The 27950-nt window shown below is 38.3% G+C and overlaps 1 protein-coding gene across 1 annotated transcript; it reads left to right on the top strand.

Moving 5' to 3' along the window:
- Positions 1-703: 703 nt before the first annotated feature.
- Positions 704-27950, top strand: LOC141914462 (uncharacterized). Its single transcript, XM_074805684.1, has 60 exons — positions 704-737; positions 1354-1602; positions 1690-1814; positions 4608-4726; positions 5111-5329; positions 5434-5478; positions 5573-5659; positions 5926-6094; positions 6291-6483; positions 6669-6815; positions 7044-7201; positions 7544-7660; positions 7880-7992; positions 8164-8388; positions 8621-8705; positions 8845-8958; positions 9249-9329; positions 9417-9573; positions 9951-10105; positions 10182-10288; positions 10445-10547; positions 10650-10775; positions 10861-11013; positions 11256-11420; positions 11693-11789; positions 11874-12041; positions 12347-12469; positions 13852-14724; positions 14806-15312; positions 16506-16651; positions 16731-16897; positions 17197-17313; positions 17399-17540; positions 17923-18061; positions 18192-18402; positions 18615-18735; positions 18842-19039; positions 19214-19388; positions 19659-19799; positions 19893-19994; positions 20073-20168; positions 20264-20449; positions 20529-21457; positions 21533-21680; positions 22046-22256; positions 22335-22530; positions 22652-23011; positions 23156-23334; positions 23433-23613; positions 23706-23879; positions 23966-24091; positions 24216-24413; positions 24500-24581; positions 24822-24958; positions 25138-25295; positions 25471-25674; positions 25781-25844; positions 25925-26180; positions 26277-26426; positions 26508-27950. The coding sequence occupies exons 2-60, from the start codon at positions 1371-1373 to the stop codon at positions 26882-26884; spliced, it is 11034 nt and encodes a 3677-aa protein (XP_074661785.1). The 5' UTR covers positions 704-737; positions 1354-1370; the 3' UTR covers positions 26885-27950.

The raw sequence follows: 27950 nt of genomic DNA, 5'->3' as shown, positions 1-27950 counted from the left end.
TGAATGTATTTTTAAGATATGTGTAAAAGAAGCAGAAATGAATGAATGAATGTAGTGCTGAGGTGTTACTGATGAATAGTTAATGGTCGACACAATGATTGCTCACTAGACCAGTATCTGTTAACTGACTGAATTGATGATATTAATTATTTATCACTCACAGATTGTTAAAATTATTTATTAATTTGATAAATGATTAAATAAATTCAGTTCAATTACTCAAAATCTGTCTTCTCTAGATGATGGGCTTGGGTTAAGGTTAACAGGGTTACCCTTGGGTTAGGGTTAACAGGGTTACCCTGGGTTAGGGTTAATATGGATACCATTTTATTTTTAGAATGGGGATCACCTGTGTTTTGGGGGAGGTTGAGAGAGGAGGAGGGATGAGTAGGTGGAATCACCGTGTTAATCATCTAGAGGAAGATTCTCTCTATATTTAGCTATAGACCGGAATCTGCTCGTTTTGTTGCACTGAGATTTGAAGATATATTCATGCAGTATTTGTAACTACAGTTAGACTTCAAGTCATAGCACATCTGATTTATATATCCAATAGGGAGTTAAGAGAGAGAAAGGGGGTGTATGGGGAGAGTCATCGTGTTGAAATAAATAATAAATATTTAATTTATTAATTACAGTTACTGGGCGGGCGGCAGGTACCAGTGCCGTGCGGTGTGTTCAATGAAAGCATAGTAACCAAACACAGTACACTGCTTCACTATGATATCTCATTTCAGGTAGGTTTTCTTATTCTTAAACAATGGAATTTGTACCAAATTATACTGTGAATTAGCGGCACTTGTTTGTGAATATTAGCGGCACTTGTTTGTGAATATTAGCGGCACTTGTCTGTGAATATTAGCGGCACTTGTTTGTGAATATTAGCGGCACTTGTTTGTATAAGTAAGTGTGGGTAATATTTGTATAATGACAATAAATCGTTCAATATGTTTAATAATTATTTGTTTATCTGAAGTAAATGATATTGATTGAATTCTATCAGTCACATATCAATAATTCTCTTGTTATTAGATTAAAATTCTAGCTTTTAGTCTCATTTTCCAAATTTTTGTTCCTCACCATTCATTTTATCAAAATCAAAGACGCCTGAAATTTCTGCTCAATATTTTTTGTCGCTTTTAGAAATACATTGTTCGTATAAAGTCGTTTGTTGCCGAGGGCAACTAAGCTGATAATTGGTGTAATCAGTAACAGGAAGTCAAGTAACACACCTGAAAATATTACATTGTCTGATATTTATTTTGGAGTCAACGCTATTTTTTTCATAAAAAAAAACATATTTCAATTGTTGATATTTTTAATTTTAAAATATTGATATTTTATTTAAATTAGATATTGATTGATAAATAATGGGAACGGGAGCTTCAGTTGAAGGTGATGTGGATCCGTCCGGTAACGGATCAGTCGTTTCATCATCCACTCGTCAATCTCCTAAACTAGTTCAACAATCGACTAGTAACACAACGACCAGTCGACCCGCGACCAGTCGACCTGCGACCAGTCGACCTGTTTTATCCGCCCGGTCAGCTGCCAGTCAAAAAACATGGAAAAAAGTTTCAGCTCTAAACAATGAACGGAAAGGTAAGAACCTGAATGAGTTAAACCCGATCTACTTTAGAACCAACCATTGCGATGATGTCATTGGAGGAATTATATTTTATATTTCAGGACCGTTGAATATTGTAGTGATATCTCGCAGTGGATTTTCATTACAAGCGGTAACACTATCAGAGGGACAGGTTTTAACATTTGCCTGGGATGATCCGGTTGGAAATGGTTATAACGTTATACAGGTAACACTATTTGAGGGTTATAGGGGTAACACTTTGAGGATTATACAAGGTAACACGATTTGAGGGTTATATGGATAACACTATGTCGATCATCCATCCATCCATCATGAGACTTGTTCCATTGCGTGTTAGTATCCTACCCTGTCCCACGGGTGAAGTGAAAACTAAATTATGATTAATTACTAATGATGAACTTCTCTTCTCAACAATTCAGTAAAATTATGATTAGTTACTAATGACGACACCTTCTCACCCAGTACATGTAGTTTGTATAGAGGTGGATAGTGAGCAATTTCCACTGTAAATATCAATATGAAGTGGAGGACACAGCCACTCTCTCTCTCTGTGAACCACTTCAGTCCCGTCAGTCCCCCCCCCCCCACAGGGTGGTTAGTTTCACTGCACTTACACGTTGTCAATGTGTGTTTTATAAGTAGTGATTAGCCGGATCTTGTCAGTCTTCATTAGCTGTCAGTTTTATCACAGTACCAGCATCAGCAGCTGAATTTCATCAGTACCCCAGTCTCTCCCAACATCACCAGCACCAGCATCAGCAGCTGAATTTCATCAGTACCCCAGTCTCTCCCAACATCACCAGCACCAGCATCAGCAGCTGAATTTCATCAGTACCCCAGTCTCTCCCAACATCACCAGCACCAGCATCAGCAGCTGAATTTCATCAGTACCCCAGTCTCTCCCAACATCACCAGCACCAGCATCAGCAGCTGAATTTCATCAGTACCCCAGTCTCTCCCAACATCACCAGCACCAGCATCAGCAGCTGAATTTCATCAGTACCCCAGTCTCTCCCATCATCAGCAGCACCAGCATCAGCAGCTGAATTTCATCAGTACCCCAGTCTCTCCCAACATCACCAGCACCAGCATCAGCAGCTGAATTTCATCAGTACCCCAGTCTCTCCCAACATCACCAGCACCAGCATCAGCAGCTGAATTTCATCAGTACCCCAGTCTCTCCCAACATCACCAGCACCAGCATCAGCAGCTGAATTTCATCAGTACCCCAGTCTCTCCCAACATCACCAGCACCAGCATCAGCAGCTGAATTTCATCAGTACCCCAGTCTCTCCCAACATCACCAGCACCAGCATCAGCAGCTGAATTTCATCAGTACCCCAGTCTCTCCCAACATCACCAGCGCCAGCATCAGCAGCTGAATTTCATCAGTACCCCAGTCTCTCCCATCATCAGCAGCTGAATTGCCAGTGAAGGAGGATTAAATTCAGTAGAAAGCAGTAGAAACGTGTGATTGATTTCTGTTTGAGTTTCTCTAATCCTCTTAGTAAAATACACAACACATTTTAATCTGATCATATAATATTATACCGGTAATAGAGATCAGCACAATCCATGTGAAACTTACCATAAACCTAGACCACGCTGTGGTCTGAGTGTGTCGGGGTCTGGTGTAAACCTAGACCACACTGTGGTCTGAGTGTGTCGGGGTCTGGTGTAAACCTAGACCACACTGTGGTCTGAGTGTGTCGGGGTCTGGTGTAAACCTAGACCACACTGGGGTCTGAGTGTGTCGGGGTCTGGTGTAAACCTAGACCACGCTGTGGTCTGAGTGTGTCGGGGTCTGGTGTAAACCTAGACCACACTGGGGTCTGAGTGTGTCGGGGTCTGGTGTAAACCTAGACCACGCTGTGGTCTGAGTGTGTCGGGGTCTGGTGTAAACCTAGACCACGCTGTGGTCTGAGTGTGTCGGGGTCTGGTGTAAACCTAGACCACACTGGGGTCTGAGTGTGTCGGAGTCTGGTGTAAACCTAGACCACACTGTGGTCTGAGTGTGTCGGGGTCTGGTGTAAATCTAGACCACACTGGGGTCTGAGTGTGTCGGGGTCTGGTGTAAATCTAGACCACACTGGGGTTCTTAGACACATTCCACTTCCCCATTTTCTCCACTCCCTCTCCCTACCCCTCTCTACTAACTCCCTCTCCCCACTCCTCTCCCCTTCCCACTCCTTGTCAGTGAATCTGTGTCTATAAATAGATTCATCACTCCGTTTATATTCTCTGTTGCCATGGGTTACGCTGATCTGATAGTAATATATCGGCTGATATTTTTTTTTGTGCTGTTTGTTTGAAGTCGGTGACATCACACTGTACAGTATCTACCCCCATCAGTCCCCATCCAATCTCACTAACTCAACAGTTGCTAATATTACACTCCCTTTAGGCGCCAACCTATCTAGAAATCTAGAATCAAATGATTTTATCAATAAAGCTACTACTATACTCTACGAGTCATCTAGTGCCGATACAAACTCTGACGAGATACTAGTTTATTGATGATTTTAGAATATATTCAGTAAATTATTGTTGATCTGGATCTTATATCTGTGAAGGTCATTAATTAATGCTGTGAAGGTCATTTTAATAATCGCGCTGTCACTGGTTACCATAACAGATGAGACCAGTTGAGCAGTTACTAAGGAACTATTATTTTCTTGATCGTGATCGACCTGTTTAACGGAACAGTTCAATAAATAATGCAGATTTTACCTTTAGTAGAAAATTGATTTCTTTTGTAGCGAAATAAATGATTTTCTTGTTTTTGTCGTTAAGAAATCAATATGTAACCATTAAACATCAGGGCTCGGTTTCATAGATATGGAAGACAGATAGTCCCTGGGAACGGTTTGAAATTTGTCAGTTATAACCATGGTTATAACTAGATTGAGGATTTACCCGTAGAAACTGCGCCCAGAAATATCAGATCCATTACTCTTGTTTATACGTTGATAGTTTTGATTTGTATTTGTATTTGTAGGTAGTGCATGATGGAGACCAGTTTCGACCGGTTACCGGCGGTATTTACAGCGGACCGTTAACTAAAGAAGGTCATTATGAACATCAGTTCAATTTAGCCGGAGAATATAAATTTGTCAGGTAAAAAACATGTCTCTTGACTGAAGAATCCAGGATCCAGTTCCGCAGTTGTTGTTTGTTTAATTCTAGAATATAAGTTGTTAAGTTTATTTCCGATATTTTACCTCTACTGTCAAATTATCAACTCATTTTAACGGTTATATCTTTAATATTTAACTCTGAACATCAGGTTTAACACTTATTGATATTTCAAACAGTTAAAGATAGTTAAATCCAACTCTTGTAGAACGGGGTATACTTGGCTCTCTTTAAACTGGTATATGTAATTCTAGTGCCGGACTACGCCGTACCCCTCTGATCGTCAATGTTTTTATGTGTATAATTCTAGTGCCGGACTACGCCGTACCCCTCTGATCGTCATTGTTTTTATGTGTATAATTCTAGTGCCGGACTACGCTGTACCCCTCTGATCGTCGTCGTTCAAGAAAGGAAAGAATTAACAGCTGAATTAACGGACGCAGGATTTACTAATCCAGTTTTACACATTGATCAAGGAACGATTGTGAAATGGCAATGGAAACTATGTGAAATACAACATCTCATGTATGAAGTGAAATATTGCTCAAAACACTGTGGAATTATCAAACCAGAAAATACATCAGGGTAAAATATCAATTATATTCTAGCTGTTCGTCTATCTACATTTACTAGTGTTAATTGTTACCATCTGACTGAACCGCATTGATGATGAAATGATTTATTTTTAGAACCGGGATAGCAACTTCTTCTGGTGTTTACAAACATGAATTCAGGTAAGATGTGCTCTTTATTAGTTTCCAGTTTGGTTTATTTTGGATGACTGTAATTTGTGAGACTGATTAATTTTCTATTTTTACTGTTTTCTAGAAATCCTGGTATCTATTATTTCCAAGCTGAAGCTGGAACTATTGATAAAAAACATCTTACAATAGTTCGAGTTAGAGCTTCACAAAAGTAAGTTTTAACACAGGAGTCGTTTATTGAACTGGTCGACATTGTGAAGAATCTGTTTGTCTTATATTGAACTGGTCGACATTGTGAAGAATCTGTTAGTCTTATATTGAACTGGTCGACATTGTGAAGAATCTGTTTGTCTTATATTGAACTGGTCAACATTGTGAAGAATCTGTTTGTTTTATATTGAACTGGTCGACATTGTGAAGAATCTGTTTGTTTCATATTGAACTGGTTGACATCATGAAGAATCTGTTTATTTTTAGGGAGCATCGAATAGAAGTTGAAGATCGAACATTTAAACCGATGATATTATTGATTGAGGAAGGAGATCGCGTCTGGTGGTCGTGGGATAAAAATAACGTCAAAAAACATCATTGTATTTATCAAACTGAGGCTCCAAATCTCAACCACAATCCAGATGAATCATTTAAAGTGAGTCACACATTTCCAGTTCTACATTTGTCAGTGAAATATGAGTTAAGATTAGTTTAATGTTTTAATCCATTAAGTTGTCAATTCTAAGTAAGAACTGTTGAACTGGGAAATGTTCAAATTGAACTAATTTTAAATGTCATCAAATGTAAAACTGAGATCCAGTTTTGAATGTTTCTGTTTGATATATTTACAGCAAAAGAAAGATGGTTTTAAATGGCCTCAACCGAGTAAATGTGGACTAGTGTCTCATGAGTTTAAAACTCCTGGAGTATATTATTACTCCGATCATAGTTTCCATGAAGCTGCTGAATATCTGGGGACGATCATCGTACGTCCAAAACAAAAACAACATTTCATTGAACTTTCTCCAGAAGGATTCGCACCAGGTTCGTGTCTCAATATTTCACACCCAGTTTTAACGTTTTCAAAATATTCAATTTAGACAAATTATTAATCATACAATTGATGAATTATCTGCTTATTTTACACCAGATATTTCATTAATTGTCGGATTTGTATTCTTTATTTCGTTTATTTATAAACTGAACACTGAATCTCTGTATAATAACAGACTTACAGTACGTGGAGACCGGCGATCAGGTTTGGTGGAGCTGGAAAACTAACAGTTTATTAGATAATAAAACTACATTCTCGCTCGTTGAAGTTGAACGGAGTCTATCTCCTATCGCTAAAGAGGCTCTACCTTTCGATTGTAAAAGTAAGTCCTACTGTTTCATCATTAAATCATAATTTTGTGATGAGTAACATGATAGAATTAGGGACCTCGATGGACTGCTACCTAGCAGGGTAAAGCAGGACCATAAAAGAGATACTTAATGTTCTAATAGACTCAAAAGTCATCGTTTCATTCCGAGGAGCGGCTCTTACGTCACCCCTCTTTCCCTCCCTCTGTATATAACTATCACTTTGCAATCATATTTTTCAGATAAATGTGAATTTCTAGATGAATCCTCGGCTTTGACAAAGTCTTTAGTCGGATTTGAATCTACGAGTTTAAACGCAGTTGGATTATATCACTATAGAATAGCTGATAGTCCTAATAACATTTCTACTTCATCAGTCGTAGTCAATCCTGGATCAAGGGTAAGTATTATCTATCCATCTTCCCCCTAGTAGTTTATCTACCTGTCTATCTGTCTGTCTATCTATCCATCTTCCTCCTAGTAGTTTATCTACCTGTCTATCTGTCTGTCTATCTATCCATCTTCCTCCTAGTAGTTTATCTACCTGTCTATCTGTCTGTCTATCTATCCATCTTCCTCCTAGTAGTTTATCTACCTGTCTATCTGTCTGTCTATCTATCCATCTTCCCCCTAGTAGTTTATCTACCTGTCTATCTGTCTGTCTATCTATCCATCTTCCTCCTAATAGTTTATCTATGTTCTCATCGGATGAAGTGACTATATATTTGTTGTATATTTGTAGAATTACACGGTTCATGTGACGGATAAAGGATTTGAACCGAAGGTTCTCAGTGTGCACAGTAATGATAGAGTTTGGTGGGTTTGGCAAACTAGCGCAAAACAACACAACATTATCCAGGTAAAAATACTGAGAAAAATGCTCTATAAAATGCTCTAAAATATCTATAAACCAGTTGAGCTGTGAGGACCAGTTGAGTTGTGAGGACCTGCTGAGCTGTGAGGACCTGCTGAGCTGTGAGGACCTGATCAGTTGTGAGGACCTGCGCAGCTGTGAGGACCTGCTCAGTTGTGAGGACTCGGTGTTTGTATAACCAGTAGTTATATTATTATATCATAGGTGTCTCATCAAGGTTTTCACGTTAAAGATGGATTCTGTAGCGGAGCTGCGATGGATTGTCCGTCTGCTTACGTCAATCAGTTCACTTCACCTGGTGTTTACTATTATATCAGGTAAACATAGAAACCTCTATCTATAGTTCAATGATTCTGGGGCTGTAAAATCCAAAAAGGGCAATTTGACAATTTTTGTCACTCGTAATAGGACCTCAAACTACACTTCGGACCGACCCCAGTAATGTACAAACATGGCCCAGTGTCTCACATGTTACATATATATTTCAGTGCTAATATAGCGAAGGTATTCGGTGCTATAGTCGTCTCATCTCAGCCGAGAGTTCACAACATCGCTGTTAATTCAACCTCGTTAAATCCAGATCCCCTAATTATAAACACTAACGATGTCGTCTGTTGGTCGTTTAAAGGTTTGAAACAAAACGACGTTCAACAAATAGAATCAGTTGATCAATTGTTGAATATATCGTCGATGCCCGGTACTCACGCTCCGCGGTAAGTCTCACTAAACTGTGATTGGAACAAACATATTTCAGAAACGCTTTGAGATTTTAGATTTAATCCTAAAATGTCGAGATTGTATCAGACTATTCAAAGAATGATTCTATATAGCTACTGTTTCTTCTGACTGTGGTTCTTTGCTAGAATACGAAATTCTCTGTGAATGGATGTGAAACAGGAACCAAGCGTTAGTCGTATAATCAATATAAATCTGTTTGTATTTTAGTCGCTGTATGAATCGCTCATTTGCAAACAGTGGAATTTATCATTTCTGTAGCAAAGCATTTATTAAACCGGGCAAGAAAGATCAGGTTTGTGTCTCTCCACTCTCCTCTCTCCTCTCTCCTCTCTCTCCTCTCTCTCCTCTCTCTCCTCTCTCTCCTCTCTCTCCTCTCTCCATTCTCATTGTTACTTTATGATTGATAAATTGTTTTATTTATAATATTTCAGTCTCAGTATAATGATTCTAAGATCAGTACTGTTATAGTAGATGAAGGTAATGATTGTATTGCGGTTCAGGTCTCAACTAAAGGATTCAATCCGACTAAAGTCAACATTCTAAAGGTATGTTTGTTTGTAACCTAGCTCAGGGGGGTAGGAGTCAGGGAGAAGGGAAACCAGGGAGAGGGGAGACCAAGGAGGGGAAGCTGCCAGGGAAAGGGAGTCAGAGGAAAGGAGTCTAAGGAAGGGTAGCTGAAGAGAGTGGCAGCCAAGAACAGCTATCAGTAGCTACCACATCACGATGATTATTTGATGAAATGTTGTTTAATATATAAACCATTCATGAAGGAGTTGTTTGAATTGCTGTACACTTTTTAATGATAAACTAACAGTTATTGGGTTCGTGGTTTTAGGGTCAGTCGGTTTTGTGGACTTGGAAAAACAACGGAGAAGAGGAACACAATATAGTACATGTGAACCCTCCTAGTAGTGAGGTATGTATCGCCTATATACATCTGTTGTGCACATGTATAATGTATTTAGCTGATGTACATGTATATATGATGTATGTATATTTGTAGACTCCACTCAGTGTAATACAAGGCAGTAAATCATTCAACAGCGGACGACCGGTTCCTAATAACAGCTTCCTCTATACGTTTGATGAAGTTGGAGAATTCTGTGTCGCGTCTCAAGGTGCTCCGGGTTTCGCTGGAACTGTACAGGTTCTGTTAGAAGGTAAGAATTTCTGGTGGTACAGCGTCCCAAGTGGTACAGTGCCCGAGTGGTACAGCGTCCCAAGTGGTACAGTGTCCCGAGTAGTACAGTGCCCGAGTGGTACAGCGTCCCGAGTAGTACAGTGCCCGAGTGGTACAGTGTGCGAGTGGTACAGTGCCCGAGTGGTACAGCGTCCCGAGTAGTACAGTGCCCGAGTGGTACAGCGTCCCGAGTAGTACAGTGCCGGAGTGGTACAGTGTCCCGAGTGGTACAGGGCCCGAGTGGTTTAATGCATCAGTCTTTCACTGGTCTCTCATCAATTCAGGGTTCATATGTTTAAATCCTGACGTGGTTTTGTTTCTCATAAAGGATTCTCAGGTATTTCTCATCAATTTTAGGTAAAAAGACCGATTGTCCTGATATTTGCTCTGATAAGATCGGTGGAGTCTGTGATCGAGGACACGTCGTTAAACTGACCTGTCAAACTGTGGACGCTAAGATATTCTACACGTTAGACGGATCTTTACCTGAACCTCATAGACAACAATCAAAGGTCTTTCAATCATTCATTTCTGATATTTCTATTCATCGTCTTTCAGAGAAACTGATTTTATTTTATTGTTTTCTAGATTTATAAACCTGATAAAGGAATTGTATTGAAGGAAAGTGGTTTATTTGTAATCAGAGCTTTAGCTGTGAGTGATTCCTGTTTACAAAGCGATGTCATGACTTCCAGGTTTGTCAATTAGTTCCTTTACCCGAAACAGGTCCAAATTTTGAAATGTTTAACTCTATGGAGTCAGAGCTGGATTGATGTGCTGGTTTTTGTTCACAATTTAGACTCCATTTTCAAATGCAGATGAATTGATTGTGATTATGTGTATTTTTGCAGACGTTTTTGGGTGTTGAGTAAAATATCAGATGAAGAATCAGGTGAATCAGAGGCGTCTGATACCGAACCGGTAAACGATGAATTGGATACAGCAGAAACTACTGTAAGTTTTCATAAACATCAAGAGAAAAGTTGATTGAAAGATGAGTAACTATAAATCCTCGCTTGCCGCAGGTATTTCATTTACTTAATACGTTTATTGCAGACAAAAACCTGGCAATGGTGGGGCTGTATCCCGAAAATAAAAGGCTGTTTCACCGGACCTGGAATTTTAGAAGTTTTCTGGGACCCACCTCCTCAAGAAAGTTTGCATCTGATCAAAGGTTATGAGGTAAACTGAAGGGCTGTTTAAACGTAACGAATTCTCAATCTTCTCATTGTCAATCATTTCACATTTGTCTAATTTGATATTTCAGATATATCTAAATGGAATCTCATATTGTGAGATATTTCCTCACAATCACCACAGTTTAAATATCGCAGGTCTCGCTGGTGGACGTACATACGATATCTGGTTGGAAGTTTTCCCCGAAGAAGAAATGTTTCTACCGCATAAATCTAATCATTTGGTAAGTTTTCAGTTTCCCAGTCAACTCTGTGCACAAAATATCGAACCTAAATCATCCCTTAGGATCCAGTTCCGCAGTTCTGAGTATAAATCTTATTTACTTGTGTTAAAGAATTGAAGGTGTCTCAAGAGTTCAAACTTCAACTCACAACAGTAGAACTGAGTCCAGGATAATTTCCACAGTTCCATAGTTCTTCGGTAAATTGGATTCTTGGGAAATGAACTGATATTTGAATATTTCAGACAATGCATTGTGATAAGACAACAGCTCTTGGAGGTCCATTAATATCACTAGGCATCACTGATAATGATAACGCTATGGCTATTATCTGGATGTCTATCTCTACTCCTGAATATCCAGTAGCCGGTTATAAAGTATATCTCAACGGAAAACAATGTGGAGGAATGGTACGTAATGGTCTAATCCACCTGAGCTGAGTCCAGTTACTTCTAATCCACCTGAGCTGAGTCCAGTTGCTCAAAATTTGAAGTTTAAACAATCAGATATATATTTTTAATTGTTCAACCAACTTCTCAGAAACTGGCGTCCGATGACATGTTTGAATCTTTTAAACAATGAAACCATTCGCTAACTTAAATCTTTATCAACATATTGTATATTGAATGATTGTAGATATTGTATATTGAATGATTGTAGGTTGTATATTGAATGATTGTAGGTTGTACCCGATGAAGATTGTCAGAGATGTAAAGTAGTAATAGAAGGATGTCAGTTGGATATAGTGTATAGAGTAGCAGTAATGGCTATACCAGCTGGTGATAGTAAGAATACATTCTCTCTCAATCCCAGTTCAACGCAGTCTAATCACTTATTTATATAATTTCATATATTATTTACAGATTTAAGTTTACGACCGAAACTGTCCAATCAGTTGGAACTATCGTTGCCATTAGATACAGAGAATATTGACCTGCCGGATATTGAGTTGAGAACGGATGATGTTGATATGTATTCGGAATATGTGGAAGTTCGTGAAGGTTCGGGATATTTACCAGATATGGACAGACGTACGTTCCTTACACAGTTCCACAGTTACTGTCCTAATTAAAAACTTGACTGATATTTGAGAAATGTTTCACAGTTTTCAGTAGGAATAGGTTTCCATCTGGAAAAGAATATATTGAACGAATCCTAGCTTTGTTAAAGAAGCCTCAATAAAACAAAATTAGGAGCATCAGAAAATCTGTTTGCTACAGCCTACCGATAGAGCCTACTGATAGAGCCTATTGATAGAGCCTACTGTTAAACCCTACTGTGCTATTATTAGATGATTTGTTGGAATTTGATGATGTGATTAATGATTTATTTGTAGCAGCTCAATTAGAACCAGAACTAATAAGTCAAGATGTAATAATCAAACAAGAAGTTAGTGCTGAACAAGCAGTACCTGTGATGACTGAAGAGGGAATCGAAAATAATGGTAAAACAGAACAGGGTAAGAAAATAGTTTTATATTCCTCAATTAAACTGCTAATAACAGCAGGGTTCAGTTCAATCTGTATTCAGTTCTGTGACTGAAAATTCTGGATTTTGATCCATTCTGATACAGTCTATAGAACTGATACAGTCTATAGAACTGATCCAGTCTATAGAACTGATCCCTGTAGTTACTATTTGTATTTAATGGTTTCAGTGTTTCTATGTAATATTAATTGTCAATGTTGTTAAAGTAGCTAGTAATACCTGTAATACTCAGTAATACCTGTAATATTCAGTAATACCTCTGTAATACCCAGTAACCCAGTAACTCAGTAATACACAATCTCTAAACTTCACTGTAATGCTCTAACTAGATTTAGTGGTTTTGCAGCCATCTTTTGGAAGCTGGTTTCATTGAAGAGTTTTTACTCAAATATTCAAATCTCTGAGGCCGGAGGACACTGTTACACTGTTTCTATGAGACCAGAGTACACTGTACACTGTATCTATGAGACCAGAGTACACTGTACACTGTATCTATGAGACCAGAGTACACTGTACACTGTATCTATGAGACCAGAGTACACTGTACACTGTATCTATGAGACCAGAGTACACTGTACACTGTATCTATGAGACCAGAGTACACTGTACACTGTATCTATGAGACCAGAGTACACTGTACACTGTATCTATGAGACCAGAGTACACTGTACACTGTATCTATGAGACCAGAGTACACTGTACACTGTATCTATGAGACCAGAGTACACTGTACACTGTATCTATGAGACCAGAGTACACTGTACACTGTATCTATGAGACCAGAGTACACTGTACACTGTATCTATATGACCAGAGTACACTGTACACTGTATCTATGAGACCAGAGTACACTGTTACACTGTTTCTATGAGACCAGAGTACACTGTACACTGTATCTATGAGACCAGAGTACACTGTACACTGTATCTATGAGACCAGAGTACACTGTACACTGTATCTATGAGACCAGAGTACACTGTACACTGTATCTATATGACCAGAGTACACTGTACACTGTATCTATGAGACCAGAGTACACTGTACACTGTATCTATGAGACCAGAGTACACTGTACACTGTATCTATGAGACCAGAGTACACTGTTACACTGTTTCTATGAGACCAGAGTACACTGTACACTGTATCTATGAGACCAGAGTACACTGTACACTGTATCTATGAGACCAGAGTACACTGTACACTGTATCTATGAGACCAGAGTACACTGTACACTGTATCTATGAGACCAGAGTACACTGTACACTGTATCTATGAGACCAGAGTACACTGTTACATTATCTGTTTGTCTAACAAATTCTAACATTTGAATGACTATTTTCTCCCCTCCTTTAGCGGAGTCATTCTGGCAGACGGTAGCCAGAAAATCATTGAATATCGATCGACAAATTGGGAAACTGCATCACATTGTTGGTATCCGTGGACTACTGAATAGAGCTACAACTGGAGAGTTTATAACTCAGCCTGAGATAGAGGAGGAGGTAGAGGAGGAGGTAGAGGAGGAGGTAGAGGACAGAGAAGAGGTGGGAGAGGAGAAAGGAGCTGATGATCCTGAGGCTCCTTTAGCTACAATTCAAGATCCTGAAACAGAGAAACAAATAGTGAAACAAGATTCAATTGTTAAACCACAAACTTCACCAAAACAAAGCCGTGTTAAAACTGATCCAACAATCGAAAAACCACGATCTCCGTTACGGCTTAGCAACACAACAATACCATCGATTGATTCAACCAGTAGATATGTGGTTGCTAGGCGACCATCTGTAGTGAGTTTACCGGCTGGATTTCCCCGTTCGCTTGACTCTAAACCTCCGTCTGGTCCGAGATTTAAACCAGCCCTGTCTCCAGTTCAACCTAGAGCCAGCAGCGATGAGACATTTAAACCAACAACGCCACCTATACCAATCACGCGAACTAAAAGTTCATCTTCTGATAAATCGAATAAGAGACAAATTGCTACTGAAATTATAAATAAACTCACTGATTTAAAACCGAAACAATTGGGAAGAATTTCACAAGCCGAGCGCGAAAACAGACAGAAAACATTCAACAATATGATGAGTAAATTAAGAGAAGTTTTAGATGACGGTGAAGATGATGGAAGCGCAATTGAGGAGGAAATTATAGATGAGGATGAGGAGGAAAGCATGAAAACAGGAAATGAAAATGTAGATGAAGAAAATGATGAAATTCACGAAGAAACGTCAGGTAGATTGTGATAGATTTTACGGGCTCAAATTAGACCTGTTTCTGTTCGTATAGAAATATTATTTTCTGTTTCTATTGAAGTTGAAGGTCGTTCTCATGAAGTCCCCGCAGCAGACGTCAAAGTTCAAGGTCAAATAGACGCACCGATACATCCTAGCGATGATAATATTGTTGTAGATCGAGTTGATGAAGAATCTGATCAGTTGGATAACGATGGCGGCCATCTTGAATGTTCAGTACATAGCGGTGCGGGTAGCGTAAACCAGCAGATAGCAGCGCCCTCTATTAGCGATGAATCAGAAAATGGTTGCGATGTTTTAGAGATTGATGCGACTAAAGGTCCGTGGATGAATAAACTAAAAACAGTCGCCGGGGCTCGGATGGCTGTCGACTATTTACATCGTAAATCACAGGTTAACAATGTAGTTAAAACGAAGAGTATCGCTGGGGACGACGAGATCATTTCTATCGGCGATATCAGCGACCTAGATACCCCTCAGCGAAAACCAAAAAAGAAAAAAGATCTGGGAAAGATTTTATATAAATTGGAACGAGAAAAAGTCAAACAACGACAAAAACAGAGAAAAGGTTGAGAATTTATTAATTGTCACTACACCTGCACGGTGGCGACACCTACACCTGCAGGCATGAATCAGGCATGGATAAGTTATTTTATTTTTATTACAGAAAATCAACAGAAATCAATGCTTTTATATTCACTTGATGATTTGAAAATGATTCCCATTGTGATAAACCATTTATATGTATCTTTTGTTCTGTTTAATTCAACATGATTTTACATTTTAACCCACTCCAGTCCAAACCCTAAATCATTGGGTTACAAACATTGCGTTCATTCTTTCACAAAGTTTTCGTGTCACAAAACGAACCAAAAACATTTTCATGTTGAATATTACAGTAATACATCCTCTTATGCTGCATGTAATCACATCACAACAATCTGTCACTTTACTCTGAAGCTAGGTTTGTATCAGGTGACCAGCTCTAGACCAATCACAAACCTAGGGTTGTTCCATTTTAGCAACTCCAGGGTAAGATAGCAACCCTAACCCTAGGGTTATTAGGGTTATTCCATTTTAACCCATGGGTTGATAGCTATGGAACCCTAGGTGTGGCCTGACTCTAGACCAATCAGAACCTAGGGTTAGGGTTAGTAAACCATTGAAACCCTAGGTTTGGCCTTGGGCCAGTCTATTCTAACCCTAGGGTTAGTAGCTAGTTTGGCCTTAGGATTATTCCATTTTAACCCTAGGGTTAGTCAGCTATATCATTGTTTATTTGCATAATGATAAGCAAACTAGACCAATCAGGAACCTAGAATTACTATATTTGAAGTGATTATTTTCCTGCACCAAACACAACTGTTCGTTTGAATCATTCACAATAAAAAAAACTATTTTTAAGATTTGAAAATAACTGATTTTATTTCAGATTATATTTGGAATGCATGATGAAATCAGCTGATTTTATTTATTGTATAAACATCACTTTACTTAAGAATCTTGAACTTTCCAATGACAGAAATAAAACATTTCTTTTTTAAGTGAAAAATCTACACTTGATAAAGATGAAAATAATAAAAAGAATATTTTTTAAAGATCCAATTCTATCAAAAATCTATTCTTTGGACTGAACTTCACTGAATAATAAAAATATTAGAACAAAGCTTCAATTCTTTAATTTATGGTAAAAAAAGACAATTCAAACTGATATATTTCTATGAGATATAGATTTATAAGAATGTTGTGAATGTTTTGCAGGTGATGCTGTAGTGAATGTTGAAGAAACTGCTGATTTGAGTTTAAATCAACAGGAGGCTGCTGCGGCAGTTGAGGTTGAGGAAGCTATAATTGTTCCCACTGATGCTAAGAAAGATAAATCAGCTGCAGTTGGAACAGCAATGGAGGTACATTGAATTGCAATCACTAATCATCTCTCATTGTTAATTGTATTTTATTGACTGTATCATTGTTGTGTTTGTATAGGCTGATAATTTACCGTCGCCGTCGGTAACAGTGGAACCAGAAGCGTTGAATTCTATAGTAATAGAATGGAGTTTACCACATCCTCCGCTAAAACCATACAAACTCATGTTGTACGTAGTGAATGTGATTGGACAGAAATTTGAGAAGAAAGTTAACAGTGATATCAGGTAGGCTGAACTTAGTTTCTTCACTCACATATAGAATTTGTAGCCGCCAAAACAACTGAGGGAGGGGCCCATTTATCGAGAGCAACCCATTTTTACAAAGTATTTTAACTGCATAATTTTGGTTGTGAATCTGAACCTAAAACTGCAAATCAAGACAAACAAACAGGAGCTGATTTGACAAACAATGAGGAGCTGATTTGACAAACAATGAGGAGCTGATTTGACAAACAATGAGGAGCTGATTTGACGAACAATGAGGAGCTGATTTGATACGAATTTCTTGGTGTTTTATTTTATAGTTTTGAATGTGATCAGGAATTTGATGGTAAAATGTCGAGAGCAATTCAACATTCATGGAATATTGCTGATAAGAATGAATGCGTCGTACATGGTATCGTACCATCTCAAAAATACAGGTAAATATAGCATTAAACGCGGTATTGTACCATCATAAAATGTACTAATTAAAAAACCAGTACGTAAATGATTTGTATATTGTAGGATATTTGTAATTGCGAATTATTCAATGGTTGATGCTCGGCAGCCCGGTGAAATACAAGTGTCTTCATCTGTGATATATTATACAGCATTAGGTGCTCCAGATTCTCCTCATGTTAAAGTTTATAAAGCTGATCTTTATCAGGTACGTTACAAACCAATCTGTTATCAACCATTGATTTATTTCAGCCTTTCTATAAAGCTTCTAGGTTAAAAGATGTGGACTTGGTAAAGCCATATGTTATATATAAAACTTGACCCTGGGCCCCTCCCTGGTTTGACTAGTTTAACAGACTTCCAATGATTTTTTGCGAAGAAATTGCCTTGAAATTCTTCAGTTAGCTTTTGTTTTCCCTTCCTCCTTTAATTGCCAGTCTGCCATAAGAGTATTTGAGCAATTAACCCTGCCTATGGAATGGGATTCTGTCTATGGAATGGGATTCTGCCTATGGAATGGGATTCTGCCTATGGAATGGGATTCTGCCTATGGAATGAGGTGGTTTATAGCTATGTGTCTCTATGTTCAGGTGTGTTTAGAGTGGGATGGTTATGAAGCTATCGATGGTATGGATATATCTGGTTTTATGATAATGGTCGATGGTCAACAACTTGGTGAGAAACTGAATCCTAAAGTTACTAGAACTGTTATTGATAGTCTTCAACCAGGTCAGTTTATCATCATCTACTCTTGTTGTATATGATTATTTATGTAACTCTCGGTGTTTAATCCATCTTTCCCTTCAATATTTTAGAATTGATGAATTTCGAATGATTTCTGAATATTTTGATATTTTAGGAACCACGAAAAACATTCAAGTGATAGCTACTACTGATCACGCAGTAGGGAATAGTCTACCGTCTAAAACTATACAAGTAACATGTCCGAACGTTCCACCCCCGACATTCATCTGTCAACAACCTTCGTTTAAAAAAGGAGTGGTTGTGATTGGTTGGGATAAACCGACAGCGGGAGGTATTCCCCGATTAGAGGATGTCTCTTACTACAAGTGAGTACTTCATCCAGTGTTTCAGAAATATCGATGAAACATCTTATTCTAGGAACACAAGAATATATCTGTGGCCTATTATAAAATTGTTAATTTTATTTGCTATGAGATATTTCAAAAGACCTTCAAAATTGCCGAATGCTCGGCTGTAGCTCTACGACGGGTAGAGGAGATAAAGCTTGTCTGACCGGGATTGCGTTTTCTATTTGTAGGATATTTGTAGATGGGAAATGGCACGGTGAAATGAAATCTGTTAATACGGCTGATAAGAATGGTTATCAGTATTATCTGACCGATCTTATCCCGGGACAAGCTTACGAAGTCTCAGTGAAGGTCAAATATTTCTCAAATCTTCCCTGAATTCAACCATTTCTGACTCTAGGCCGAAGAGTTTGTTTTAGAAATATTATTGATGGTTTAGTGTTTTTGTATTTTCCAGGCGTATGCAGGTTACTCGAAGACCGATAATAAAACTGATCACGTTTATTGTGTATCTGAGAGTCAATTGTCTAATGTAATCACTGTTGTCAGTTCAGCACCACCGCAATCTCCAAACTTACGAATTGAGGGTCTCGATACTGAGGGCATTCATCTCACGTGGCAAACACCGCAGCAATACGGAGACGCTAGAGTATCTGTGAGTATCTCGTGATTGTAGAGTACCCTCCTAGTATAGATCACTAGAGAGGTGTCTGTTTGACGAGGAAAAACCTCGAGAACAAATCAGGGAATTTGAAGGCCCTGGAAACTGGAAATATTCAACGTGTTGTGTTCACTAAATCTGGATGGATTTTAAATTGTATATTTTCAGGGTTATCAGATATTAAAGAATGGTAAATTGTATGGTTCAGTGGTTCCTCCCGATGTACAGAATTTCACTATTAAAGATGTTGAACTCGGTGATAAAGTCGTTTTACAACTGATAGCATTGACGGAACATCCAGTCGGTCAGGGCAATGAGAAATTAGAGAACGGAGATGACTGGGGTAAACTTATAAACCAGGCATTGATTAGTGTTAATTCTTCTACAATTCTCGGTTTAGTTAGAAACAGTTAATGTTCGATGTTTAAACTCTATACAGTCAAATATCAACGATGAACTGTGGAACTGCGTGTTCTAATACTGAACACTACTAAACTTAGCAAACTTTCTTTCACTCTAAATTTGGCTCCATAGCAACAATCTCTCTGTAAACTGATGAATGATACTCCATATTTTCAGATATTTTAAGATTATTTCATCGATGTTTTTACAGATAATATTAAACATGATCAGTATACAGCTTGTAAGGCAGGACCTAAACTGTCAGTTCACTACACAGGGTTAGTACAACCACCGTCTAAAGTGTGGTGTGAAACAGTTACCGGTCATTCAGCATTCATTGTCTGGAATACATGTAAGTACTCACTGTGATTCACATTGTTGTCTCAATCAATTCTATTATTATTTCAATAATTGTCTAATCTCGCTGAGATGTGTTTATTTATAGCTAACAAACCGCAGGCTCACTTCGTAGCTCCTGAGAGTTATGAAGTCACATGGTGGCCAGGGGACCAACCCGAATTAGATATTAACAGTCAGATTACATCAGGTTTGTTCTAACATTCCTTCCATCTCCTCCTTATTGTTGCAGCTCCTTGATTTTCTCAATCTCTCTCATTGTTTTTAGAGGATCACTTGTTGTTAGATGATCTAAAATCGGACACAACTTATACGGTGATCATAGAAGGAAGAAGCACCAGATCTTATTCGGCTTATGATGAAGGTAGACAGATTACCGTAATCACTCTACAATTCATTTCTATAATCCATCTAAAATATCAAACATTACAGTAAACTCGTGTGATTGTATTGTTGTAGATGTTGATGGGAACCTCGTTGAGAACGGAAATAACACGTTAATTCTAACTGGAAAATCAAATAAATTGAATATTCACACGGCTAGGCCTCCGCATCCACCTAAAAATATCGGAGTCACAGCTACAACGTGTCACAGTATTCAACTAGCCTGGGATCCACCTAAAGAGCACGGAGTTGAAGTCATCGGTATAAATCAGTTTAAAACTCTTCAGTTCTCAAACTGCTCAGTTTGAAAATAGATAACTGATTTGATTGTTATTTGTAGGTTTGAGAGTTGATTGCGTTCCTATGGCGACAAATCCTGAGATAGTAACGTTAGATCTGTTGCCGGACGCGACGAGTTGTACGATCGAGAATCTCGGAGAACGCGTAGAACACATTGTTACGATCACCACGGTAACCGAAGAATTCTTTTACGAACTTCCCGATCGCGACGAGACGAAACGACTTCAGAAATTACCGCAAGATTTCAGTTTAATCCCGAAAGACAATCGTTGGTTGCCGCAGGCTACCGTTATTGCTCTAACCTCGGGAACGGACGCGCCCTATAACCTATCAGCCGATCAAATACATACTGATTGTATCGTTATCCGTTGGAAACCACCGACCGTTTATGGATCGAATCGTTTATTAGGTCAGATCGTCCGGTGGTCCGAGGCTCCGTTATATCCTCGTAAACAAGATGAATTAAATACAGCCGATCACATGAATCTAAATCCCGGTGATAATACGATATCGATCGTTAATTTACTGCCCGGAATTCGGTATAAAATCGTCGTCGAGGCGATCGTTAGCGTTAAAACAACAATGGACTCATCGTCGTCGACGACGACTGAAATGATGAACAGACGGACGACTCACGTCGTTTCGAGTTCGTTGTTTATACGTACGCGAGCTCCGTGCGAACAGCCCGTAATCGGTATCCGTGGTTACACGCAGAATACGATACAACTTGCGTGGAATAAACCAGTTTTATACTCTGTAATCGGTAAATATCGGTGTGACGGGTCACCACGGTTACTACAACGTTCGTTACAGGGTTATAAACTGATTATTAACGGTAAATTCCACCGATGTTTATCACCTCTCGCTCAGACGTGTACTCTCACTAAATGTAGAGGAGGTAAAACATACAGTATTGTATTAACAGCTGTAACGTGCGTCGATGAGGTGAAGAAAGATCGCAAGAGAAAGGTCAGTTGTGATGTCATAGGTTGATATAGTGATGTCATAGGGTGATGTGCTTCTAATTGTAATATTTATAAACAGATGAATGGTGAAGATGCTGTAATTAGTTCCGGTACAGATGACTCTATTTCTCGCACCAGTTTCGTCAGTCTTTCTGGAGATGAACAAATAGAAAATGATGAATCGATGTCTGAATCTGTGTCAGTGTCGATACCTGAACTTTATCCCGGTAAGAGAGATTTATTCATTAATATCAATTTCACAATCGTGTTAATTTGAATGCTATTCACATCACCAGAACATCTATCTCACAGTTGACCTAGTTTTCTGGTTGTTATCTCACAGTTGACCTAGTTTTCTGGTTGTTATCTCACAGTTGACCTAGTTTTCTTGTTGTTATCTCACAGTTGACCCAGTTCTCTGGTTGTTATCTCACAGTTGACCAAGTTCTCTTGTTGTTATCTCACAGTTGACCCAGTTCTCTTGTTGTTATCTCACAGTTGACCCAATTTTCTTTTAGTTATCTCACAGTTGACCCAGTTTTCTTTTAGTTATCTCACAGTTGACCCAGTTTTCTGGTCTCTCTATTTTCAGGTTGTATTTCTGAAATGAGTGCTGTATTTGTTCCTAGATCCGCGACTCAAACCGGCGGAGGTGAAATTTACTTCGATTGGAAAATACACGAACAAAACGATAAAATCAAACAATTCCGTGTGAATTATTACAATAAACAGAAACCAGTCGTAAAGAGTAAAGTATTAGATTCTAATGTGAATAGATGTTCAATAGCTGTGAATGAGGACAGGTATAAAATATTGATACAACTAAACTGAATGATTTTACACTAAGAAATTGGTCTGAGTTTGACATGTTCTTGTTGTAGATGCATTTATGAACTCGGTTTAGAAGTGATCCATAAAAAAGAATCGACCACGCCGAATTATCCGCACTTACAAGTACTGATACCAGGTGTCGCCACTGCTCCGGAGATATTTTTACGCTCGATTGAAAGTGATGAATTCAGTATTGTTTGGGGAGAACCTCGAATTCATGGACAAAATAAAATCAAAGGATATCAGGTTAGAAACAATCACTGTTCCCCTAACCCTTAACTCTAACCCAGCCCCAGACCCTGACCCTGTCCCTCTCACTGCGGCTGCTGTTGATTTTTAACTAAGTATGAATCTATTTTATCCACAGTTGCTTTTAGACGATAAAAGAGTTGGTAAATCATTGACTCATAAACACCATAAAGCAGTGATTCCGTGCCGCGCGAATCGACATTATAAAGTGAATCTAATCGCTATAAATGAATCGGGAAGTGAATCGGCACTGTCTAATACGTTATATATCAGTACACAAGACGGCGCTAGCTATCTACCAGAAGCTGGCAGCTTACATCTCTCAGAATATACGTCTGCTGAGGAAGATCACGACATCATTCCATTAAAATCAATACAAACAACCGATGATTCGATTCATCTCGATTGGTCCGGATATATAACACCAGAGGGAGTTACTGGTTATAAAGTACAATGGAGCAGTATGGCACAACCAATGGTTTGTACAATGTCTGATTTACCCGAGTCTGTGTAACTGACACGTGGATCTGTGGACTCAGTTGTTACTGACACGTGGATCTGTGGACTCAGTTGTAACTGACACGTGGAATGTCTGATACATTTTTCGACATGTTTATTTCAGCAAAAAGAAGTAACGGTTGCATCCAATCAGCAGCATTGCATCATTAATGGTTGTTTCCCGGGAACAAATCATTTTATTCATTTACTCGTTTTGGGTGAAGATAAAGATGTATTAGAGAAATCATCACGGATTGTAGTTCAGACTTCAGCTCCACCAGATACACCAGTTCTATCTCTCAGGTACCTACTCTTTCTCCTCTCTTTCTCCTCTCTCTTTCCTCTCTCCCCCTTCTCTCCTCTCTAAGCTATTCATCGAATTTTTCAAATATTTTTTTCAGAGCTTGTAACTTCAAATATATCGCGATTGAATGGGATAAGATTAATACGTATGGTGAGGGTGTTATTAGTGGGTTTAAAGTGTTTGTAAATGGAGTTGTTGAAGCCATGCTCGGACCTGATCAACTCACTTATACATTTACACACGGAAAATGGTGCATGGAATACGCATTCCAGATACAGGTATATATTGTCAGTTCTGGACTCCACAGTTCCACAGTTGTGGATGTTGTGTAAGTGGATGTTATGTATTTCACATGTGTTTATGTTTATAGGCGTTATGTATTAATGAGAAACTACACAGTAAACCGTCAGAACCGTTATTTGTCACGTGGCCCGGAGTAAAAGCACCGATGTTAACACAAGCTGAAAGTATCACAGGAAATGCTGTAAGAGTTCGCTGGACTGATCCTTACTGCACGGGAGGTGTCAAAATTAAACAGTTTAAGGTAAAATCACTCAACTATTACTGTTACTCTCCCCTGGTAGTTTTTGCTATTTGTAAATGGTTTCATGTTATATCAATAATTTCTAGTTGTATTGTACGGAAGAAGGAACTGATAAAGTTGTACAGACTGTTAGTCCGATTCATCCTGAAACTAGAGTCGCTGAATTAAAGAATCTAAAGAAAGGAACTTACAGGGTGCATCTTGAGGTTCTGGTAAGTATTGATTTTCTAGTTTATTTGAGAGAGACTTCAAGGGGGGGGGGGCTGGATGTTAGTTACTATTTTTAGATCCATTTGACAGTTATTTTGAATTTTGGTTTTCGATGTTATTGTTTAGGTTCACGGAACGAGTGAAATTAGTCGGTCGGAGTCGATCTCGATCCAACCGGCTTTAAGTCCGGATCCGCCGGTTATTGCTATCACCGTCGTCGGTTTAGAAGAGCGCAGACGAATCGAGAAAATCACGTGTGATTTATTGAATAAACGAGATCGATTGTTGACTTTAAATAAATCATCGAAGAAACTCGATTCTGAGGTAAAATGAATTTTGACATTTCTGAGACTGATTTGGAACTCATCGAATGAAATCGTTGGTTAATGAAATATTTTATATTTTTTTAGGTTGGTTCTAAAGTAAATGAAAGTCTGGTGCTTGTTGAAGACATGTTAGAGGATTGTTTCTCATCATTAGCTCATTATACAGGTTCGTAGATTAGACAATCAAAATACACAGTTTTTAGTTTATACCATTTGACTCGAGATAACTTCATTTCAAATGATTGAACTATACATTTAACAGACACCCCTCCTCCTGTTCCCCCTCCCCTCCCCTCAAAAGTTGAAGCAGTTAAATGTGCAGCATCACTTTATCTAGGTCCGCTGGTTAATAAGCAACTGAAACCCTCACAAACTGTATGAGGTCTGTTTGTTGTTGTTCTTTCAGGTCACCTGTTGGCACATGTCAGTTGGCAATGTCCTCAGAGTAATGCAGATATAAATGTCAGTGGTTATAAAGTACTGGTTGATGGTAAACAGTATGGTTGTACTTTACACGCTGGCATCAAAACTGTCAGAATCAAGGTAAGTGTAGAATTACTGGTGGCCATCTTGGATCACGCAGATCACGACTAACATTTCAATCGATCAGGTCATACATACATTTCTTCTTTCAAAGGTTCTTCAAAAGAATTCCTTGATTTAAGCATTGTTACCATAACTGAATATGCAACTGTTGTATAAATGAATTGTTTGTTTTGTAGTTGAATTTAGGTGAACCTAGTCACAGATTGAGTATGATAGCAATAGCTGATAAACCACACGCAAACAGTGTCGAGTCAAATATAGTCGAATTATTAACACATCCATTCCAACCATTCTCATTCTACTGTCTCAATAATATGCACAATAAAGAATCCAAGTAAGTTCTACTTATAAATATTCATTTCCTCAAAAGTTTTTTTTTTGAAAATTTGAGATATTCTACAAATTCAACTGATGTTTCATGTTGAAATTAAGGTCTCTTCATATTTTGAATGCCTGTATGACATCAGTATTTACTACAGTGACTGCAATGATATTGTTTATGTTTGTAGGTTTCCGTCACAAGGCTGCTGTCACTATCCAGATACATATAGGATGGAGATGCACACGCCAAACCGTCCGATTCACCAGGGCGCCCTCTCACAGCCCGTACCCGCACCACCCTGCGCTTTAAGAGATGTATTTGATGGAGAATTTAAACCGATGATTGCTGGTAATACCGATAAACCAACAGTCATCTTATTCTGGACTCACTGGTAAGTGAACGTTTCCTGTGCGAGGAAGGAGAGCTACGGTTCTCTGAGGGGAAGTGAGTGGCCTTCGTGAAACCTCATTTATTCGTGTTATTTGATTGTATTTCAGGTGTTTGGCTTCGATGAAAGTTGCCAGTTACTTCTTCAAATTCGCTAAAGAGAAATACACAACTGTAAGTTAACATTTCTGTTTATTACTCATTGTATTTCAATTCTGTTTTCATGAAACTGGATTCAAATAAATGATTTTCAGTGCAATTTCCTGACGGTTGCCGTTGGTTTAGACAGTAATATAATCGCTGAACGTCAGGAATTGATTCACGTTCTAATGAAGAATGGTTGGAGAGATGACGTAATAATCAGACATACAACCGGTCAAATCGTAGGATTAGATAATAAAGATCCTTCTACTCCGAAAAGCACGCCTTCTAAAGGAAGAAAAGATCAGGATTTGAGTAAGAAATTAAAGATTCAAGGAGTTCCGTACATTACTATTATGTATCCACAAAGTAAGTGAAATGTATAAATTAACCTGCCTCGCGATATCATGAACAATCATCTATAACCCATGGTCTAAGACTGATCTTTAATTTTAAATATTTCAGATAATCTCGTATGGCAAGGTCGTAACTGCAGTTTTGATTATTCGTCATTTTCTGCATTTCTCGATCAGACACTTTACACGACGATGACTGAAGTAGATGGTTTAGATGATATAGATGGCGCTAGTACTGATATCACTTCAGAATTCCTCGGTAATATATCGGTCCAGTTCTCTCGATCTGATCGCTTCAAATTCACCAGAAATTCTATAAACTAAAAACCTATAATTTCAGATATGTCAAAATATCGTAAGAAAACTGCGAGTTTACTGATTCATACGCCCTCTAGTGAGCATTCGACTCCCGCTATAACGACACTACATCCGCAGCCTAGCAACGGATTCATAAACGGTCACAGTCGCGATGGTTTAACATCCCCGAAACACAGCGGTATGAGCAACAGCGGGTCGCCAAAACTATTTATCAAGAGTAGTAAATCTCGGAGCGGAGCCGGTGGCAGCACCAGCGCGAGGAAAGATAAACTATCTGTAAATAAACGTCCGTTTTCAGCTTCAGGAAATTTAAACGCTCAATTAACGAGTCCTTATTTAGAGAAATTCCAGTCACCCCTGGCAACAAAAACTAGAAAAATGAGAAAAGATCGATATTGATTAAGGAGAGAAGAATTTCAATGAGTTGTTAAACTGTTTGCCGATGACTTGGGTGTTTATTATATTTCTCTGTGTCTTGTCACCGATTTTTGCTCCCAATTCTCTTTACTTTAGGGAAATACAACATAATAAAACATGTACATGTCAGTCGCACATGTTTCAGCTCGTCACATGACCTAGAAATATCAAATATAGATATTTAGATAATTTATTCATGAAAAAATGTAATTTGTATTCATTTTATTGGTTTTGATATTGATAAAGGAAAAATTGTATACATTTTGAATACAGATTTTATGTATTTATAATCGGTATTTGTTTCAATATCGTGAAAACTGAACAACATGTAATTCATTGTAATACAGCGTAATACATCATTATACATTGTACTAAATGTAATACACTGTAATATTGATATTATGTGTTTATTTGCTCGTAGTAGAAATTAGGTTTTTAGACAACAATTGTAATGTTACGTTAGACCACCATCTGCAGCTAGCGCCCTCAGTAGAAGCCTTCGAGCGCAGCGGGCTGGGCTGTTGCTAGCACTCTGTACAGTAACCCCTCTCACACGCTGACCACTGTCGCCTGGCATATACTAGGCCTCATCATTCACATTCGATTAGCATCTAAGGGTTAAACTTGAATGTATTCAGCCTTAAAACAATATCAGTCTCTCTATAATGAATTCACTGGGTTTTTGGTTATAAAAAATTTACAAATCCTGTTATATATTTTCTACTAAACCATGGAACTAACTATTTACTAGAAAATGTCTCGCGTCGGGGCAGTGTGGAGGTTGTTAAATACTGGAATTATATTTTATTTTTCTTAAGGAATAAGCTCCCATTATAGCTTCATTGCTCCGAGACATTCGGATTTTAGAATCTTGACTATTTTTCTTTTGTTTTGTTTTATTGGTGCCAGTTTTAGGATAAGTCTTTTATTTATTTATTTGTAATGATGATATTTATATATGATAAATTGTATAATTGTTTTAATATCAGAGATCTGTGATATATGAAATTGTCGAATATAATTGTTGTTTCCGTCCTATAATTTTTCT

This window comes from Tubulanus polymorphus, unplaced genomic scaffold (genome assembly GCF_964204645.1).
Source record: "Tubulanus polymorphus unplaced genomic scaffold, tnTubPoly1.2 scaffold_25, whole genome shotgun sequence".
Taxonomy (NCBI): Eukaryota; Metazoa; Nemertea; class Palaeonemertea; order Tubulaniformes; family Tubulanidae; genus Tubulanus; species Tubulanus polymorphus.
The sequence above is the reverse complement of the archived record's forward strand: the minus strand, read 5'-3'. Positions and strand labels throughout refer to the sequence as shown.